This window comes from Pogona vitticeps, chromosome 6, assembly GCF_051106095.1.
Source record: "Pogona vitticeps strain Pit_001003342236 chromosome 6, PviZW2.1, whole genome shotgun sequence".
Classification (NCBI taxonomy): domain Eukaryota; kingdom Metazoa; phylum Chordata; class Lepidosauria; order Squamata; family Agamidae; genus Pogona; species Pogona vitticeps.
Genome location: NC_135788.1, coordinates 118,730,205 through 118,750,070, shown reverse-complemented (window position 1 = coordinate 118,750,070; position 19,866 = coordinate 118,730,205). Strand labels below are relative to the sequence as shown.

General features: G+C 42.9%; 1 protein-coding gene across 3 annotated transcripts in view; it reads right to left on the bottom strand.

Annotated features, from left to right (window-relative positions):
- CARMIL3 (capping protein regulator and myosin 1 linker 3) overlaps positions 1-19,866 on the bottom strand; it is a 65,602-nt gene that overhangs the window by 30,703 nt on the left and 15,033 nt on the right. For all 3 annotated transcript variants that reach the window (XM_072977065.2, XM_072977066.2, XM_078378340.1), the window contains exons 2-12: positions 17,219-17,313; positions 12,800-12,850; positions 12,597-12,656; positions 11,964-12,085; positions 10,948-11,045; positions 8,964-9,034; positions 8,326-8,399; positions 7,203-7,278; positions 4,979-5,067; positions 1,295-1,389; positions 1,086-1,172 (exon numbers count right to left, since the gene is read on the bottom strand). In XM_072977065.2, coding sequence (XP_072833166.2) covers positions 1,086-1,172; positions 1,295-1,389; positions 4,979-5,067; positions 7,203-7,278; positions 8,326-8,399; positions 8,964-9,034; positions 10,948-11,045; positions 11,964-12,085; positions 12,597-12,656; positions 12,800-12,850; positions 17,219-17,313 — 918 coding nt within the window. The remainder of the gene's footprint in view (positions 1-1,085; positions 1,173-1,294; positions 1,390-4,978; positions 5,068-7,202; positions 7,279-8,325; positions 8,400-8,963; positions 9,035-10,947; positions 11,046-11,963; positions 12,086-12,596; positions 12,657-12,799; positions 12,851-17,218; positions 17,314-19,866) is intronic.

Here is a 19,866-nt window from a genome sequence, read left to right as displayed (position 1 = left end):
TGTGATAAACGAGGGAAACGATGAAGAAACATATTCCAGCCCAGATCCGTAATAAAACATTTTATAATATATTATATTATATATTTTGTGCAGTTAAGCTGATGTGCACCCATAGCTCCAATACTCTTAAGCACTGAGAAAGTCTTCGTCATAAGCTTTCATGAGATGGAAACAAATAAATAAACAGAAATTTTAATCTGCAGACCTTGTGAAGCAATTGGTGCATGCCAGCTGAACTGCAGCAGAGAAGGAACTTTGAATTAAATCAAATTAAAATTTGAATTAATGTAATTAAATTATGAATTAATTTAATTTAATTTAATTTAATTTGAAAAAAAAAAACCAAGCTTCTGGTGAGCAAAGGGCACTGGAGGACCACACTCAGTCTAGCATTTTTCCTGTACCCAAAGCCAGAAGATTAAAACAGTATTGGCCATGGTTCACAATCTGCGAAGTGTGAATCTGTTTTTCGCAACCTCGCATGCTGCCTTTAGTAGGTTTGGCTGGGAGGGACCTTTCCAGGCTGGGGTGACTGTCCTGTGCTAACCAATCGTTCCTTCCCTGTCTGTGAATTCAGAAAGAGCCCCGCCTCTCTGTTCTGTTCTTTTCCCCCTCTCTAGAGTCTGCCGAGGTCTGTCGCTGAAGGCAATTTGTCCATCTGCTATTGATCTGTAAGAATTGAAACCTTTTATTCTTTCTCCTACTAATTATTCCGAGTGAGTGACTGAGATGGTACCGTATTTTTCCGTGTATAAGATGCCCCCATGTGTAAGATCCCCCCCCCACTTTTCTAATCCAAAACTAAGAACTCTAAGTGGGGCTTAGCAAGTGTAGGGGGAAAGGGATCAAAGCGCTGCAGGATCGCTTCGATCCCTGCTTTCCACTCCACTTGTTTTTGTTCTCTGCTCAGCTTACTTCCGTGTATAAGACGACCCTCAATTTTCAGTCTAAAGATTTTAGACAAAAGTATAGTCTTATAGACAGAAAAATACGGGAAGTGCCAGAGTAGTCCGCCCCATAAGAAAAGGGGTGGACTACTCTGGGGGAAGGTTGAAGCTATTCTCACTTAAGTTTGTGACAGATACCTTTTGCAGTGATGCTGGTCTTGGAAAGGCAAAGTTTGCTGAGACCTTTAGGGAAACACAGCAGCTGCTGGCTCAAAGCGCTGAGACCTGCCGAGGAAGCAAAAAAGCGACATGAGGAGAAAAGCGAAGGGCCGAGAGACGCTTCCCGGCCTTCGTCGCTAAAAGCCATTCCCAGGTTTCCAGATCGGCTGGGCCGAGCCATCTCTCACCTTTGTCCTCCAGCGGGTTGTGCGAGAGCGTGAGGGCATGGAGCGCTGTGTTCGGGTTTTCCGACAAAACGCAGGCGAGTTTCAGGGCAAAATCCCTGCGGAGAGGGAGCCAGAGAGAGAAGGGGGGGAAAGTGATACAGCCCCACATAGGGGAACATCCCCTTTGTGGATGTGTGGTTTACAGCGGGATCCCTATATCTGCGGGATCAGTATCCATGGTTTCCCTTATCTGTGGTTTGAAAATATTAAAAGAAAAAAACTAGAAATATTTTCCACTGTGTATTTACCAGAACTGGCCACTAGAGGGAACCAGAGACCATACTATGTATTCTTGTTGTTGAATAAAATACTGTATAGCACCGTTTCTTACTCCCTCTAGTGGCCAGTTCTGGTAAATTCATTGTGGAAATGCTTTTTTTCTTGCCCCCTTCCTTTACCATGCTAAATATAGTGTTTGCTATTATCCGCGTTTTCAGCATCCACAGGGGGCTTGGAACCAATCCCCCATGGATGCTTAGCTCATGTACGGCAAATAATTCCTAGCAAGCATCAAATCTAAGTTACCCTTGAGTACCAGGCAGAGATAAGACAGGAAGAGTTTTCTCGAAAATGAAGAGAATTTGAGGGTAAGAACGCTTTCCTGGTTTGTGTGTTTCCCATCCCCAATACTCTGCTTTTTCCTCCTCCAAACTGAAATGTTTCCAAGTCAAGGATGTGTATCTCTATTTTCAGATTGCACCCTCTAGCATTCTGGGCAATATGTCAGTTTTCATGCAATAACATAAATCTGCAGACCTCTGTTTCTGAGGCATATGTTTTCACTTGGGCACAATAACACACCAAGAGAATAAATCAAAAGGCAACCAGCACAGCATCCGTTAAAAATACCCGCCAATCACATGAAGACGAGAGGAAGAAGGCAGTGCGTCTGGGAAATGGCCGTACAAAGTTTGTTAATTCAGAATATAAATTTTTTTTTACTGTACATCTCTGCCAACTCTGACTGTTCTCGGAGAGTATTTGGGGTTCTCAGATATGAAAGAGACTGTAATTCCTCTGGAACAAACGGATGCACAAAGTAAGACATTGAAAAGCTAATTCAGCGGAAGGCATTTCTCTTCTCCCTAGACTTTCAAAGGGTCTTTGAAGTGAAGGGAGTAAATTAAGGTTCCTGTTTTGACAACCTGTTTACTCTCCAGGCAGATTTGCAAGAGACTCTGCGTTTTCTTGCATTCCGTTTCTCCGTTCCCCCGTTGAGTTCAAAAGGGGATTACAAGTAATGAATGAAATGACCTGTTCTGTTTAGGGATTGAGGGATAAATATTCTCTCTGAAGGATGCACAGCGTCTCTCCCTGCGCTCTCTCGGAGGATAAACTGTGGAAGGGGGGGGGGTCCCAGCTTGCTCAGGCAAACATGGAACTTATTCCTCTAAGACAGGGCAATATATAATTTTAGGGTTTCCTTTCCTACACTGAAATCTGTAACCACATTTTTTGTGATTCTGGAACCGTATTTTTTTTTTATCGGCAACCCTCTGTTTCACTCTTTTCTTTTTATTTCTATGTGGTATTTTTTATAAACTTTATAAAACTTGTAAAATAACAAAGAGAGAGGGGGTGGCTCTGTTCTCCAGTCCTTATCCAATCTGTTGATTTGTAAGTAAATGTTTAAGGTCTCCCACAAAATCAAACAGAATACGGTGGAAGCAGAGAACAAGATATGATCCTTAAGCAGAGACTGTGTGGTGTCGAACTGTGGCCCTCCAGATGTTCTTGGCCTTCAACTCCCAGAAATCCTGGCCAGCAGAGGTGGTGGTGAAGGCTTCTGGGAGTTGAAGTCCAAGAACATCTGGAGGGCCACAGTTCGACACCACTGGATGATGAAAATCGCCATAAACTTCCTATGATTTTTATGTTATGTTTCAACGTTACGGATGCTATGTTCCTGTGTGTTTTCTCATTATGTGCATTGGAGATGGCATTCATTTCGTTATGTGGAAGTACAATGACAATAAAGTTAATTCCATTCTATGATCATGCTGGCTGGGGATTTCGCGAATCTCAGTCCAAAAAATATATTTTTAAAATGTTCCCAGGCTTTGATAAAGAGAACATCCTTGCTAGTTTTGGGGGGAAGGTTTAGCTGTTTTGTACAGTGGTGCCTTGCTTTACGATTGCCCCGCATTATGACGAAACCGCTTAACAACTATCTTTTTGCGATCGCAAAACGATGGTCTGAATGGGGGAATTTCGCTTTGCGATGATCGGTTCCCTGCTTTGGGAACCGATTTTTTGCAAAACGACATTTTTGAACAGCTGATCGGTGGTTTCAAAATGGCCGCTGGGTGATTAAAATGGCTCCCTGCTGTGTTTAGGGATGGATTCCTCGCTATACAGGCAGCGAAAACGACTGCTGTATGGAGGATCTTCACTGGACGGTGAGTTTTTACCCCATTGGAACGCATTGAACAGGTTTCAATGCGTTTCAATGGGTTTTGGTTTTTTTTTGCTTTACGATGTTTTCACTTAATGGCAATTTTCCTGGAACGGATTATTGTCGTTAAGCGAGGCACCACTGTATTCTCGAAGGCTTTCACAGCCAGGATCCGATGGATGGACACAGACAGAGTTCTAACTCCTGTCCTCTGAAGATGCCGGCCACAGAGACTGGAGAAAACTGTAGGGGAAGAAAAACCTCCAGAACATGGCCAAACAGCCCCAAAAAACTACAACAACCATTTAGCTGTTATAATTACTAACAGCTTTGATGTTAGTAATAACATCAAATCATAACATTTAGCTGTTATGATTACATCAAAAGTCATCTCTTAATAAATCAAGTCTTTGTTTATCTGTAATCTGCCCTTCTCTATAAGCAGCTATACAGTGTAATTCACACATCACAATAAACCACAGTTTCGGTTAACTACAGTTTGTTGTTTAAGCCAAGAATCGCATGGCGGACAATTAAATGAAGTTTATCTTCTCCATTTCTGCTTAATTTCTCTCCTATCCTTTCTGTCAGTAAAATAGCAGGCGATGGGAGAAAAAAAATATATTGCCCTTCTCTGGCAAAGTTGTTCAGAGTTGGCAGGTTGGAAACAAACCTCCAACAAGCCACAGTTATGAGTCGATAGCAAACCATGGTTTAACCACCCAGAGTAGACCCTTGGTCTAGATGGGCGGGATAGAAATCTAATAAATAAGTAAAAATGGTTTAACCCAGCAACAAAACATAAGATTCAGACAGTGGTTTGATGGCCGGTTAACAAACCACAGCTTGTTAACAGAGATTCAGCAAGCTAGAATTCGACAAATCACATCATGGTTTGATGTGTGAATGTGTGAAAAGCGGTTAGCAGAAACACAAGGTAAAATAACAATATATGTGTTTAAATATCACGGACCTAAGATACACACATTCTGGGTCCCTGACCAGCTGCAAGGGAAATCTTTGATACTCCTACCTTCACTTTAGAGTAACCACAATTTAGCTTATTGTCCAAAGCCTAAACTATTTTCCTGAGTTTTCTTGAGACTCAAAGCACGGCTTGGGGGCGGGGGGGGGGGGAGAGGTCCGATGGCCAAGTGGCCGAGGAAAGGAACACTGCTCCATTTTACTGCCCAGATCTCACACAGAGGATAAGACATAAACATGCATTTCCAAGTCTAGACAAGCCTCACGTTTTTAACCCTGCATTGTCCAGCACCAACTCCTCCAGGTGATGGGACTTGCTGGCCGTATGCAGAACCTGCTCGGCTACCTCGGAGCCCTGAGAAGAGAAGGAGGAGGGAGGCATAAGACCGATCCGATGCAGACTTTCCCTGTGTGTAGCAGTTCCCGCACTTAGTTGGATCCTAAACAATGTCCTTCATTTTTCACAGTTGTGCCAGAAGGAAAACGCCAGTGGATCAGCGTTGAACTCAATTTCAAAGGTGCTGTGAATCCACTCTGGGTTTCAGTCCGAAGTTTACAAGAGTCTCCTAAGATACTAATTTTGGAGGTGTTGTTATATGTACACCAACACGTTGCCTCCAACATAGGGCGGCCCTGTGAATAAGAGATTGCCAAAACGTCCTCAACGGGCCTGATCCGCTCTTACAAACTCAAGCCTGTGGCTTCCTAAAGGGTCCGTCCATCTCGTATTGGGTCTTCCTCTTTTCCTGCTGCCTTCCACTTTTCCCAGTGTTATGGTCTTTCCCAGACAATCTTGTTTTCTCATGATGCGTCCAAAGTAGGAGAGCTTCAGCTTCGACATTTTTTGTCTCCAGAAATGGTTCAGGTTCAATCTAATGTTTTCAGAAAGCTCCTGTAAACTGCACACTAAAACCTGGGGTGGATTCACAGCACCTCCAAAATTGGGGTCAACTCAGACCCCTGGGAAAAAAATGTGGGGTTCCGCAGACAGAGAAGCAAGATCTGAAAAAGACGGATCATCTGAAAGAAATCCTCAGTTCTTTGCAACTCTTAAAGTTAAGTCTGATGAACTGGCCTGCACTCTACAAGAGCTAAGAGCAAATTAAATGTTTTAGTCAAAAACCTCAAAAGAGTGCCTGTTGATTTTGCTGTAACCAACTAGTGTGGCCTTCCGTAAGTAGGCAAAGACGTTTCTCGTCAGCATTTTCCTGTGACTGTCTATGAGAGATTTTAAAATGGGATGGTTTGTATTTTTCTGCTTCTTAATCTGTTTTAGATATGCTTTTACCTGACCTTTTTAATATAATGTTGTCTATTCTTTTTTTTCATATTTGAATAATTTACTGCTTTTAGTATTCAAGACAGTAGGACCCTCTTACATGTGGGATCAGTATCCACTGATTCACTTATCCATGGTCTAAATATATTAAAAGGAAAATCCTAGAAATATATAGTTCTAAAGTTGAAGTTACTAGTACTGGCCACTAAAGGAAGCCAGCTGTTGTCTGTTGTTTAGTTGTTAAGTCATGTCCGACTCTTCATGACCCCATGGACCAGAGCACGCCAGGCCCTCTTGTCTTCCACGGCTTCCCAGAGTTTGGCCAAATTCATGTTGTTCGCTTCGATAACCCTGTTCAGCCATCTCGTCCTCTGTCATCCCCTTCTCCTCTTGCCTTCACACTTTCCCAACATCAGGGGCTTTTCCAGGGAGTCTTCTCTTCTCATGAGATGGCCAAAGGACTGGAGCCTCAGCTTCAGGATCTGTCCTTCCAGTGAGCACTCAGGGCTGATTTCCTTCAAAATGGATAGGTCTGTTCTCCTTGCAGTCCAGGGGACTCTCAAGAGCCTCCTCTAGCACTGCAGGAAGAAGCCAGAGACCATGCTACATAGAGAGTTTGCTATGGAAATATATTTCCACTAGGACATTATCAGAACTGGACACTAGGGGGAGCAAGAGATTGTGTGATGTATAGTGTTCTCTATTAAAATAGCGTTTGCTATCATCTGTGTTTTTAAGCATCCACAGTGGGCCTTTGGAACCCATACCCCACAGATATGGGGATCCTACTGTATTGTGTTTTGATGTAATCCACTTTGGGTTTTTTTTTTTAGCAGAAAGGCAGGATAAAAATATTTTAAATAAGTAAATAACACTTGATTCCCACCCCTTTTCACCCTTCTAGCCCACCATTTCATCTCCTCGTTCTCTATATTTTCTCTTTCCCCTTTTCTCACACTCGTCTTCTGTTTAAAGCACAACATCGAAACGATGGAAGGGGATTGAGAGAAAATGCAGGGAACTCTCGTTGACGACCAAGGCCGTGCGATATAAAGATGAAAGTACAGCTCTTCGACACCAGCAAAACCATGGTCTGAGGTTTCCAGGTCCTGCAGCCGGAGGAGGTGCCGACTCGGCCACTGGATAAGAAGGACACGTGGCCCAGGTCACACCCGGCAAGAAAATGCATAGGAAGAATCCAGGAAACCTACCAGCCGCAAGTCTTTGCAATAGAGTTTGGTGAACCACTGATTATAAGCCAAAGCGGCCACGATCAGAGCTAAGTCCCTGGCAGAAAAGAGGGGGGAAAGGGGGGATTAGAAGGGGAAAAAATTACAATAATCCATGCATACAACATCCTCCATCACAATGCACAATTTTTAACGATTTATCCTGGAAACCAGGGAAAAAAGGGGATGAGTGGGGAAAAAATACGGGGCCGGTTTGAAACCATGAAGAACTTGGGAGAAGAAATAAGAGGCTGAGGGTTTCCAGGTGGAGCCCTCCACAGGGGTTGGATACAACTTCTATCATCCCCAGCCAGCGTGGTTGATGGGAGTTGTAGTCCAGCAACACCGGGGCGTGTGTGTGTCAAAATTTCAGCAAAGCTTGAACAGGAAATAGGGAAGCCATTAAGGGGGCTTCCTCAGAGTGGATTAAAAAAAAAATCAAGTTTTTTTTTCAAAAAGTCAAATTGATTTAAATCACAATTTAAACCACGATTTAAATTTTTTAAAATGGATGTTTTTAAAGTTCAATTGCCCAAAAAAACCACCTGATATTTAAAATTTGAATCATGATTTGAATGTAAAAACATGGTTTTTAAAAAGTTAAATTGTCCCCCAAAAATCCGATTTTTAAAATTTAAACCATGATTTAAGTTTTAAAAAGGGGATTTTAAAGTTAAATTGTCCAAAAAAAAACCCACCATTTTTTTATAATTTAAATCACGATTTAAATTTTTTCAATGGATTCTTTTAAAGTTAAGCAATCCCAAACACACTGATTTTAAAAAAAATTAAATCATGATTTAAATTGTGAATTTGATTGAAATCAAAATCCACCCTGGGCTTTCTCTGGCCCACAAGGGGTTCCAGAGAAAAATACTTTCGGGACCCTCTATTGCTCTGCAGAATATTTCACATGGGTGAACAGGATTCCCACTACTATTCTGTTAAGGTGGGCCAGCTTTATCAGTCCCCCCCCCCCGCCCGTTTCAGACGGAAGGACGGAGTATGAGGCTCGCTTGAAGTCACCACCGACGTCTGGAGACAGATGGAGCTACTAGGGTTATCAATGGTGGACGTCCAGCCACGTCGGCTCCCTTTATCTCACCTGCTTTCCAGGTGGCAAAAATCAAGCAGGTTGAATTCCCGATTGTCTTCTGAATGGTAAATCGTGTCCACGTCCTGGAGGAGAAAGAGAAAGAAGAAAACTTAGCTGGAAGCTTATAAAAATAAAGACATCCTTCTCATATCGGGGAGGTCCATCTAAAACCAGATCTCCTACTTTTGAATTCAAAGAGAACTCCCCACCCCTTTCTGCTGTGTGATCTCTTTTCCTCTCTTTAGTCTATTGGGAGTCAGTTGTTTGTTTGCTGTTGATTTGTCTGCAACTGTCAGTAATCAAACGTTTTTATTCTTTCTCCTACAAATGTCTTCATTTTTTCACTTATACATGTCTCAAAGTGAGTTGCTGAGACATTAAGGGCCGGTTGATGAGAAAGGGGTGGACCAACTAGGGAACTGGTAGCTATTCTCCTCTGTGAGTACTTCTAATGGGCAGCAACAGGAATTTCACCAGAAATTCAAAACTCTGCAACACTTTTTATAGCATCCCCCCCCCCCCCAGAAACCACTAACCCATCATTTTTCTATAAACCACATGCAAACTTGGGAGAAAAGGTAATTGCAAGGATAACTTTTTCTAGGTGGTGTAAACCACCCCTCGCTCTTCCTGTCTTCTGAACTTACCCACTGCACCTCTTCACGGCACGACTGCCCATTATAGTCACAAAGAGCTGCGTATGTTTCAGAAAACCCACCTAAGGGGAGGCAAACAAAATACATAATCATTTTGCTCAGAGCTTGGAAGTAATCAGATATTAGTTAGGTAATTTTAGATGAGTAGTTTTGAAAGTACAGCAAATGTAATGTAAAAGTAATTATATTACTTTCGGTATAAGTAACAACATTTTTGAGTTACTTTCAAAAAGTTCCTTTTGAAGTAAATCTTAAAAGTATTTCAGAAGGATTTTGACAGGACATTTTTAAGGTTTTATGGGACCATTCAACCCTATGCAACAAGGCAATTTTTTTGTTTTTACTTTTTAATTATAAATATTTGTAAGATGAAATATTGTTAGGACCACTCGAGGGAACTAGAGAGTATTTTCCTTCCTGTGATGCAGGGGGAATTACTTGTGCAATCAGAGAGCAATAAACAACCTGGCTGCTGTGAAATAATGAGTAAACACATGTATGAGTTCCTTTAAATTTTATATATATATATAAAAAACATTTTGAGTTCTGGTTCTGCCTTTTTCATGGAAAAGAATCTCAAAGGCCTGGTTTTCACAACTGTAACAGGAAGTGGCCCGCCTCTGTCTAGACTGGACCACTGTTCACGTGACTGTTGTATAAATAAGAAGTTACTGCATAAAAATAGAACTGTATCTAGAAAAGTAACATACTGTATCAGGGAGATGTTTATACAGTGGTGCCTCGCACAGCGAGGTTAATCCGTTCCGGATTAACCCTCGCTGTGTGAAAGCATCGTTGAACAGGGCAGGAAAAGCCCATTCCAATTGGGCCAAATACTCACCGTTCAGCGATGCTTCCCTATGGTCGGCAGCCATTTTCGCGCCCTCCCCTCGCTTAACGAGGGCGCGAAAACGCTGCGCACGGCCATTTTGGGGCTTCTGGCGGCCATTTTGTAGCCGCGGAACAGCTGATCGGCGGGTCGCAAAGCGAAGGTCGGTAAGCGAACCGCTTAACGACCTTCGCTCTGCGATTTTCACGCATTGGGGCCGTCGCTCTGCGATCGCATTAGCGATCGGAAAAACGTCCCCGTAGAGCGAATTCATCGCTCTACGGGGTGCTCGTTGTGCGAGGCACCACTGTACTTGAATCCATCTCTCTGATATATTAGAATATATACGTTAGTGGAGGAAAATCCAGTTATGTGAGCTTCCACCTGCATTCGGAAGCGGTAGAGTACGAAAATAAAATTTTCAAAGCTCTTTTTAGAATCTTGTACAAAAAAATGGCTGGTTCAAATACTCTCAATTGCCAATACAGCCTGAACTGGTTCAAGATGGTGAATCAAGAACGCTAGAAAATGTTAACATAGTCTACATCATAAGTTCAGATCACCGTTTTTCTCGGTGGGAGAAAAACGAATGCCTGACGAAGTGGACTCGTCCACGAAAGCTTGCATGAAAAAAATACAAATGTTTAAGGTGCCACCGTGTTTTTGTCTTTTTTTTTTTTAATTTTTGATTTTCTTTTCACCTCTCGTTTTCTGCTTACGGACAGCCTGGCTTGGATAACCAGGTACACGGGGCAAGCCAGAGAAGGCAGATATGATCAGCGAAGTCCTGTTTATAACCCCCCCCCCCAAAAAAGGCCCATCGGGTTGTGAGCCTCGAAGACAGAACGCAGGTTTCAGTGGACCTTCAGCAGGATCCAGCAAAGCAATTTGTATTTTCATCTGAGAACTCTTCCGAGATTCAGGTCAGTGGGTTAAGTGGCTAATGCAGCAACTGTAATTAAAATTTCATACAGTTTCCTAGGAATGACGATTGCACGGTTTCACTCTCTGAGAAGCGCATCTGACTCGAGGAAGGTGCTGGAAACCCAGAAACCTCGGCCTGGAAGCCCCACCCCACCCCGCCTGACTTATCTCTCAAAAGTCGGTATCTCATAAATTTTGGGCCTTGATCGCCCACTTGCTCACCGCAAATGCTGTGGATGGTGGAAGTGGAACTCTCGGAATTGGGGGACACATCCCGTGGCGTCTCGGGGGTCTCCACATTCCCATGGCGGATCAAGCAGCTGGAAGTAAACATCAAGGAAAACCAGTCGATAAGAAGGATGGGGCACTCAGTTTGTCTTGGTACATTATATATTGCATTTACACATTACATCTTACATGTATAATGCATAAAGTAATATACAATAGAGTAAGACACACATTCTACTCAATTTTTATTGGCTGAAATCCTGTTGCTTACAACTGATCACGTCTACGGAAATTCCTTAACTTACTCCACTCCGCTGCTAAAAGTTACACCTTTTGTGTAACTGAGCAATAGGATTTTGGCCGGTATGTTACAGTATGGTAATTTGGATTTATAAGTCACTTAGATAAAAAAAAAAATTCTTAAATGGTGCACAATAATATAAAAACTGCAACAGACACATCACGCAAACACACATCGACCAAAATCCCGGCAGTTCACGCTCGCTGGAACAACCAGTCACTGCAAATCTGAGCAGCTAATGGCTACAAGTTACAGTGGCTTCTGGGTCAACATGAAAAGCCACCATTAGTTATAATTTTTATTGGTCCCTGAACTGCCCGTTCCTTGGCCTTGCAAAAACATACATACACAGACGTATGTATGAAAGTGTCTGACCTCTAGAACTGTTAAAGCCTTGAGAACAATCACCAGCACCAACTGACCAACTTCTAACTCCTATGTTTTCCTGTTGCCCCAATAAATAGATTAAATAAATATCAAAGATGCTGACCGAGGATCAAGCAAATAAGGGCTCAGCCTGCTCCCCCCCCCCCTTTCAGAACAAACTTTTGCAAACGACCCTAAGAGTTCGTCCACAAAGATTATCATTGCCGGACAGACCCTGTTTGAAGAAGTGAAAGGCAGTTAAGGCATAGCCACGTTGGACGCCTGAAAAGTTGGCAACTCCGCTGCCTTTCATCCGGCATTCCTAAGATTTCCACCTACTCACACAGAGGCCGGGCTTGGAAAAATTTTGGCTAAGGCGGTGTTGACGTGTCTGGTGACCTGGTCGGCACTTTCTGAAGTAGGGAATTTCAAGCTGTAGGTCGCTTTTTCTGTTTCCACCAGGATCTGAACAAAAAAAGAGAGAAGGAATTTGCACAAACACACACACACACGCACATAATTTAAGTATAATAGGACCCCCTGATCCACAGGGAATTGACTTAAAGCCTCCCTGCGGATGCCAAAGACCACAGATAATAGAAAACCCGGTATATAACGGTCTCTGGCTCCCTCCAATGGCTGGTTCTTCTAATTAAATTGAAGAAATATGAATTTCTGGGTTTTTTTCCTTTTAAAATCCTCAGACCACAGGCTAGGGAAATCGTGAATACTGATTCCCGCGGATACAAGGGTCATACCATATTTCTCTTTCTTAATTTTATTTTTAAACAATATAAAAGGCTATTCATTAACGAGGAATCCCAAGGCAGTGAAAATAATATGACTGAGAGGCACATGCGATATTCTAATAACCACAGAATAAGTTATAGATATTTTTGTGGCATTAAAATATATATATATAATGAATCATGTACAAGCCTCATCCCGCTGGCAAAATTTTGCACTGAAAATTTACCTGGTTGTGATTCAAGGCATTTAATGCTCGGATCTCCAAGACGTTGAAAGAGCATTCCACCTGTACGGGGATAAGGAAATGATAGAAAAAGCACAGGGGGGGGGGGAAGAGTCAAATTAGATTTATTGATCTACCTACTAAGGGCTAGGAGGTGGAATTAGAACGGGCCTCTCCAACGGGCTTCCCGTCACCCCTTCACGTACCTTGGCCGGCACCTTAAGCCCCAAGAGATAAATCCGCCAGGTAGTGAGAACCTATTAAGAAAGAAGGGGAAACACAGAAGAAACTGAACAGGCTGCGCATGGAGAAGATGGCATTGAGGGGACCCCATAGTCTGTGGGCTTTTTATTGTTCGGATTTTGTTTGTAGTCTTTTGTTATTATATTAGGACTCTATATTCCCAGGGGATTGGTTTCCAAGACCCCCCCAGATACTGAAAACTGCAAATAGTGAAGGCTATACATAGCATGATAAAATAAAAAAAGACAAAAGTATTTCCACATGTATTACCAGTGTTGGCCATTAGAGGGTGCCAGAGACTGTACATGTATTCTTAACAGCATAGACAACATGGTCTCTGGCTCCCTCAAGTGGCCAGGTTTGTAAATACAACCTCAAAATACATATTTCTATGTTTTTGAAAAATATTTTTTAATATTTTCAGACTGCATTTAAGTGAAACTGGATACCGATCCCATGGATACAGGGGTTCTACTGTACAAAATTTATCTTGCGGCTTGGCCCAGGTCTCCCTGCTCTCTCTTTCTGTCTTTTTTTCCCTCAGCCTCCCCCACCTTACAGGGCTGTTGTGACAATAACAAAGTCGAGGTAATGTAATTGTCATCATCATCCTCTTAGAACAGCAGAGCTGGAAAGGGTGCTATGGATCACCGAGGCCAAGTTCTGGTCAAGAGGCACAGAGGGGAATCGAACTCCCAACCTCTGGCTTGGCAGCCAGAGACCTAAATCACGGATATGAGAGAATCGTTGGTTTCTGAGCCATTCTACGAGTTCTCATGCCAATCGGTGAGATTAAAATGACTTGAAATAACAATATTATTGTGTTTTCGGCGGGGGGGTTGCCCAACTTCACCACGCTGTTTGCAATGAGGACCGGATCTGCTTTTGCGAACCGTCTGAGGTCTGTGGTACCCATTTTACAGACGAAAAACTGAGGAGGGAAGACAGGGTGCAACCTGTATATACCTGAACACTCAATGATTTAGAAGCGAAAGTGGTTCTACAAAGAGTCTCGATTCACAAAGTGGTTCTTTTCAACACCATCTCACAAATTCCCACTTTCCCCCGACCAGACCTCAGAGGGAGTGTTGTGTTAAAAAGGATGGAGCCGTATCTTTGATTTTGGAAATGTTCTATTTCCTTCCCACCTGGCCTCCCGTAGCCTCAACCCTTAGGACCACAAGTTCAGGATATAGGGCCAGGTGGACCTAGAGGAAGATTGGGACCACCAGGAACGGATTCTCCGGGAACGTAGCAAAAAGGAGGTGGGCCGGATGGCCCGTGCGGGTTTGTGGGTTGGAGAAAGACAGAGAGAAAGAGTAGGAGCCGGAAGAATACTGTAGGTGGGGATGATCAGGGCGATGGGGGTGAAGCTGCTCATTTATAATGGAGAGGGGTGAATTATTGATTCCACACCTCTCTCACGCTCTCCCTCCCTCTCTCTCTCGCTTCCTTCTTTTCTAGCCCTTAATATGGTTAAGATCCCTTCAAGGACTCTGGAGACAAGCAGGGGGGTGGAAATGAGACGTGCAAAGAGGGAAAACGGCCCTGTGCAGGTCTGGCAAAACCAGAACTGGGAATTCTCCATTTTCGGAGACTACAAGACCCATCATCCTGAGTCTGCCACGCAGGTTGAGGATTCGGGGAGTTGCCATCCCAAGAAGTGACCTTTCCAAGTTCTACAGGGTGGATGGGTGGGAATTTAAAATTGTTTTGCATGGGGTTCTAAAGGCTTTGGAAATTCGTAACTTGCTTTTTCTATGATGATTTTAACATTTCCTCGTTTAATGATTTTAAAAATAATTTTAAAAATCGCTTCTTGTACACAAGCCGCCTTGGGTCCTTTTAAGGAGGAAGACGGAGGAAAAACGTTTTAAATAAATGAAGCTATCTATTAAATAGCTAGCAACAGCAGCACAAAAGATGGACATTCAATCCGTGGAGCAGTTTCCCACTGCTGGTGTTAATATTTGTGTCCTTCCTGTTTTTAGCTTTTAAATATTGTCTTTGAATGATGTCGTAAAGCCACATTTTTTTTAAGGAGAAAGGCAAGATGAAAAATATTTCAACTAAATAAATAAATATTCACACAGTAGCCAGAGTGCCTCCTTCTGCCGGAGGCAGAAGATCAAATCAGGCTTCCCAGCTTCTAAATTTCTACTACGTAGCCCTCTCCGGAAAAAGCAATAAGGCTGGGGAATGATGTCAGGCAGCAGGAAAAGAGGAATGCCTAATACTAGATGGACTGACTCCATAAAAGAGTGGGGCCATTGAGGACAGAACATTTGGGAGACCCTTCTTTTATGGGTTTTTTGTTAATCGGGGGACAACTTGACATCCAATAACAACAACCTAACAACAAAGCAAAGCATTTGCTGTCCGTTCACGACACTCGTGGTCGGCCCGGGCCATCTGTCCCAATAAGGCTGACTTTAGGAAGGGAGGCTTAAGTCTTAGCCACCCTGAGAAACATCCCTTTTTCATTTCAATCCAGACCCTTTCGTCCCAAGACCCGAACCCAACACCCTTAAAAAGATCCTTTCTTACTTCTAATCCAAATCCTTAAATTTGATTTCTGCCCCGACATAAAAATCGGAAACTCTTTCCAGTGTATTTCAAAATCCTTCTTTTCCACCCCAAAACCAGTTCTCGTGCCTGTCCCACATCTTCCTTTCTCAATGAATTAAACCTCCCCCCCTTTATAGGACCAACGCTCCGTTATCAAGCCCCACAACCCAAAATAAATCCAGCAAAATAAATTTCCAGCTCCCTGGTTCCAAAATGGGTCCGGCTCTTTCCTCTCCCTGACCCAAAGGCCTCTGGCCAAAATCCTCTATTTCCCGCTTCCAAATCCTGGAGAAACGGAGAGAAACATGGGTGGGGGTCTCTTTGGGGGAAAGGAGCAGAGAGATGGGGGTGCACAGATCCTTCTCGATCGGAGGCCCCCAAGCCACAAAAAGGGGTAACTCACAATCTGCAATCTAAATAATGAGCAAAATAGGGCGCTTTTGATCAACTCGGCTTCTATGGAAGTAGATCGTTGTTATGCTCTTGGTTCAACCCGTGAACTCAAGCCAACTTTCCAGAGGTCCTTCTGGTAGGCTATCCAACATGGTCAGGCAGTGGACAGCTGCCTAAGAAGCACCCCATCCAACAGGTAAAGCGTTCCCAAGCCTGGCATTAACAGGGAGAGGAGGGTGTTCTTTAAATTTTTATTTTATTTATTTATTTATTTATTTATTTATTTATTTATTTATTCATTCATTCATTCATTCATTCATTCATTCATTCATTCATTCATTCTATTTATATCCCGCCTATCTGGTCAATTACGACCACTCTAGGCGTATTTTGGTTTAGATACAAGAACTGCAAAAAATGTAAACAAAGCAAAGCAGCAGAGCACCCCCTCAGGCCAGGGACTATCTATTAATACAATACATACATATTTATTTATTTACAGCCACGTTTCATTCCACTTTTAAAAGATCCCTCATCCCTTCCAGAAATATCTATATTTTTGCCCTTTTCCTTTATTCGAGATGGCATTTATAAAAGTCATCCCACATCTCATTAAATTTATTAATCTTGATCACACCTTTTTAAAAACATAATTTTGGATGTCAGTTTCTCATCAGTCACTGTATTCCAGATTTTCATTATGCCACTCATGGGGCTGAAAAATCCAGTTCTTCTTCTTGCGTTTTTTTTTTTTGCTTATCTGTAATCGAGCAGCTATTGTATTATCGTATTTATAATCATCTCTCTCTCTCTCTCTCTCTCTCTCTCTCTCTCTCACTTTTTTGAGTTATTTACATCATGATGTGGTAGAATATACCAGATGGGCGGGATATAAATCGAATAAATGAATAAATAATTAAATCTATTAACAATAATAATGCTACCTCCTATCAGCTTGTGCTGGGGGAGCAAAGAGAAGGGGGAACCGGCGGAAAGCCCCCCCCCCCGAGATGCTTGGTTGGAACGGGGGGCTCCCATTTTGGAGGAGGTGTGTTAGTGTGTGTGTTTGCATGTGTCTCCCTCTTTGTGGTTGAGGACAACAAAATCAAGATCACCCGCATGGAGAAGTGGCTTTGATGGGAAAAAATGACTACATATCCCAGAATCCCCCACCCAAAATGCTTACAACTCCCAGCATATCCTTCCGAGCATGCTCACACATCCCAGACTCCCCCACATTTCGGATGGCCAGTTACCAGGCTGGCTGGTGGATTCCAGGGGTGGTTGTAAATCCTATGCCAGCCAGTAGAGGGGGGGGGAAACTGGGATTTGTATTCCAAAACCTCCACCTCTCCAATCTCTGCATCATTGCCACCAGATATTCCTGCCCCATCTGGCCCCACGCCCAAGAAACTTCTTACCAGCACCCGATCTTCATTCTTTTTCGGTTTGGTTTCTAGCTTCACCCTCACCAGGAGATGGATGGGAGGCCGGTTCAAAACTTTCCGGATGCTATCTGTGAAGAAGGGTTGTAAGGGTAAAAAAGGAAGACAGGAAGGATATCCACCAGATATATTCTGTTTACCTAGCCTGCTGTAGGCTTTGGATCAAGAAAGGTTCCAGCCACCTGGAATTTGAGCTTGATCTTCTAATTCCCAAAGCAAATAAGGATTAAATCGAGGGTACCCCTGCACATGTACAGAGTGTCTCTGCTACACACACCCCAGCATAATCTCAGTAGCACTTAAATGAAACGTACTTGCTTTTCCGTCAAGCGTAGAGAAATGTTGTGGCCCCAGCCGAAGGGAGGAAATATTTATATTTTAACCATATAATATTTTTCATGAACTGGCTGTACACCTTTTTTAATTGCATTTTGTGTATTTTTAACCACATAATATGTTTTATGAACTGATTTTACATTTTTTAAACTGCATTTTGTATATTTTAGCCACATAATATGTCTTATGAAATGGTTGTACATTTTTAAACTGCACTTCATATGTTTTAACCATAAATATGTTTTATGAGCTGGTCACAGGGCCGTAATAAATAAATAAATTCATTCATACTTGCTTTTCCCTGCCTTGCAAAAGGAAAAGGAAAGAACACGCTTTTTATTTAGAGTTTTCTGTTTTCTTTTATGGACTGTGTTGCATTTTAGGAAGCATTTAATGCAAAAGCTCAGCGCTATGGATGCAAAACTTAAAAAGGTGTCTCTTAAAATGAAAAGTTGAAAGCCGGATTCTAAAGGTTCTGCCAGCTTTTCCGTTCGTGGAAAACATTACGCTTCAACCTCTCTTTCTTGGGAAAAGAAGAAAAAAAGATGACAGAGATCCAGAGGGATTGGGGATGACTGAGACGTTACACCCTCTGAGTTTAAAATCCCCCAAACCTTAGATCTTTAGTCATTAAACCCCGGCCAGTGACTTTCTCATAAGGCAGTTTTATATCCAATTCTGAGCACCATAAATCTGGGGATGAGTATACACACTGTTTCCCTGAAAATAAGACCTAGCTGAAAATAAACCCAAGTATGATTTTTCAGGATGCTCGTCATATAAGCCCTACCGCAAAAATAAGCCCTAGTTAAGTGAATCCCCGCCCTCCACCCTTGTGCAGCAACCAGAAGATGATGACAGGACTGTATTTGAATAAACATAGATTGTACTGTACATAAAAAAAATAAAGCATCCCCTGAAAATAAGCTCTAATGTGTTTTTGGAGCAAAAATTACCGTATTTTTCGCACCATAAGACACACTTTTCCCCCACAAAGCAGGGGGGTGGAAAGTCTATGCGTCTTATGGAGTGAAGAAAACAGATTATATTTTCCTGTTTTCTTCTCCTAAAAAATTGGTGCGTCTTATGGAAAGGTGCGTCTTATGGAGTGAAAAATACGGTAATATATAACGCTGTCTTATTTTTGGGGAAACACAGTAAATATAGTATTAAAAAATAGGATTATTTTTAATAATCCTATATATATATATAAATTAGGATCTGATGCTTTCTTAACTTCGGTGAAAGCCCAGACATTCAAAAAATTACTTTTTTGGCCCACAGGTCTCCAAATAGCTAGCATGGTTCTCACTGCAGGATACTGGGATCTGTAGTCCTCCAAAGGAACTTTTCTAAGCTCGCCAAAGATTCTGGGGTTTTGCCGAGTCTTTGAGAAAGCGCTGTTCTGCTTCTAAAAGAAGTCCAGACCTCAAGGAATCCGTGGAAGTTAGGTTTCTTAGACCGGCACTCTGTGCATGTTCAAGAGAAGTCTCTCTCTCTCTCTCTCTCTCTCTCTCTCTCTCTCTTTTGGTCCAGCTCAGTCCTATAGACCAAACCCAGAACTCCAAAGCCCATTTGGGAAACTCTCGGGGTCATCTGCCAGCTACGCGCAGACAGAAAACAATCAATTCCTTTCTTGCTCTGGATCATTTTTGGGTTCCAGCCAAGTGGGGAGGGTGGTTATGGATTAAACGGTATAGAGTTGCTTCGGCTCGCAGCGCCGCAGGGTAAACTGAGGCCACGGGTCTCCTCTGCCTGGTGCGAGCGGAGAGACAGGGCGCTGGGAACTGGGGCGAAGTATTCGAGGTGACAAGTGTGGCAGAAGAAGCAGATCGGTGCTGACAGCTGAGGGAGGGCGAATCACCTTCCACTGGAGAAAAAGAAAGTTTTCCCTAACTTTGTGCGGCTAGGTTGTCCTCGCGGATGTGGGAGACCTCATCAAGGTCCCAGCTTGGAGATTTCTTCCCCCCTGCCTAAAAACTCCGTCCAGAATCGGGGCCAGTGAAAGTAGGCTGGACTGAGATGCTCAATGTGGTCGCCCCCGCCAACCCTCTCAGGCGGTCCAGAGTAAAAACGACAGATGACTCATGCAATGGAGCCAAGCTAGATGCCGGGAAGGAGATGAACTCCCTAAGCCCTTCTGAGTCATTATAGTGGGGTAGATTGTCCTCTGGGCCCTGGATCGGATGATTAATTCAACATCTTATTGGCTTGATTTGAATTTATTTTGCCTTAGGGGTGGGGGTTCTGTTGGCCTTTCACCAAAGATAGCTTGAAATATTTTGGTT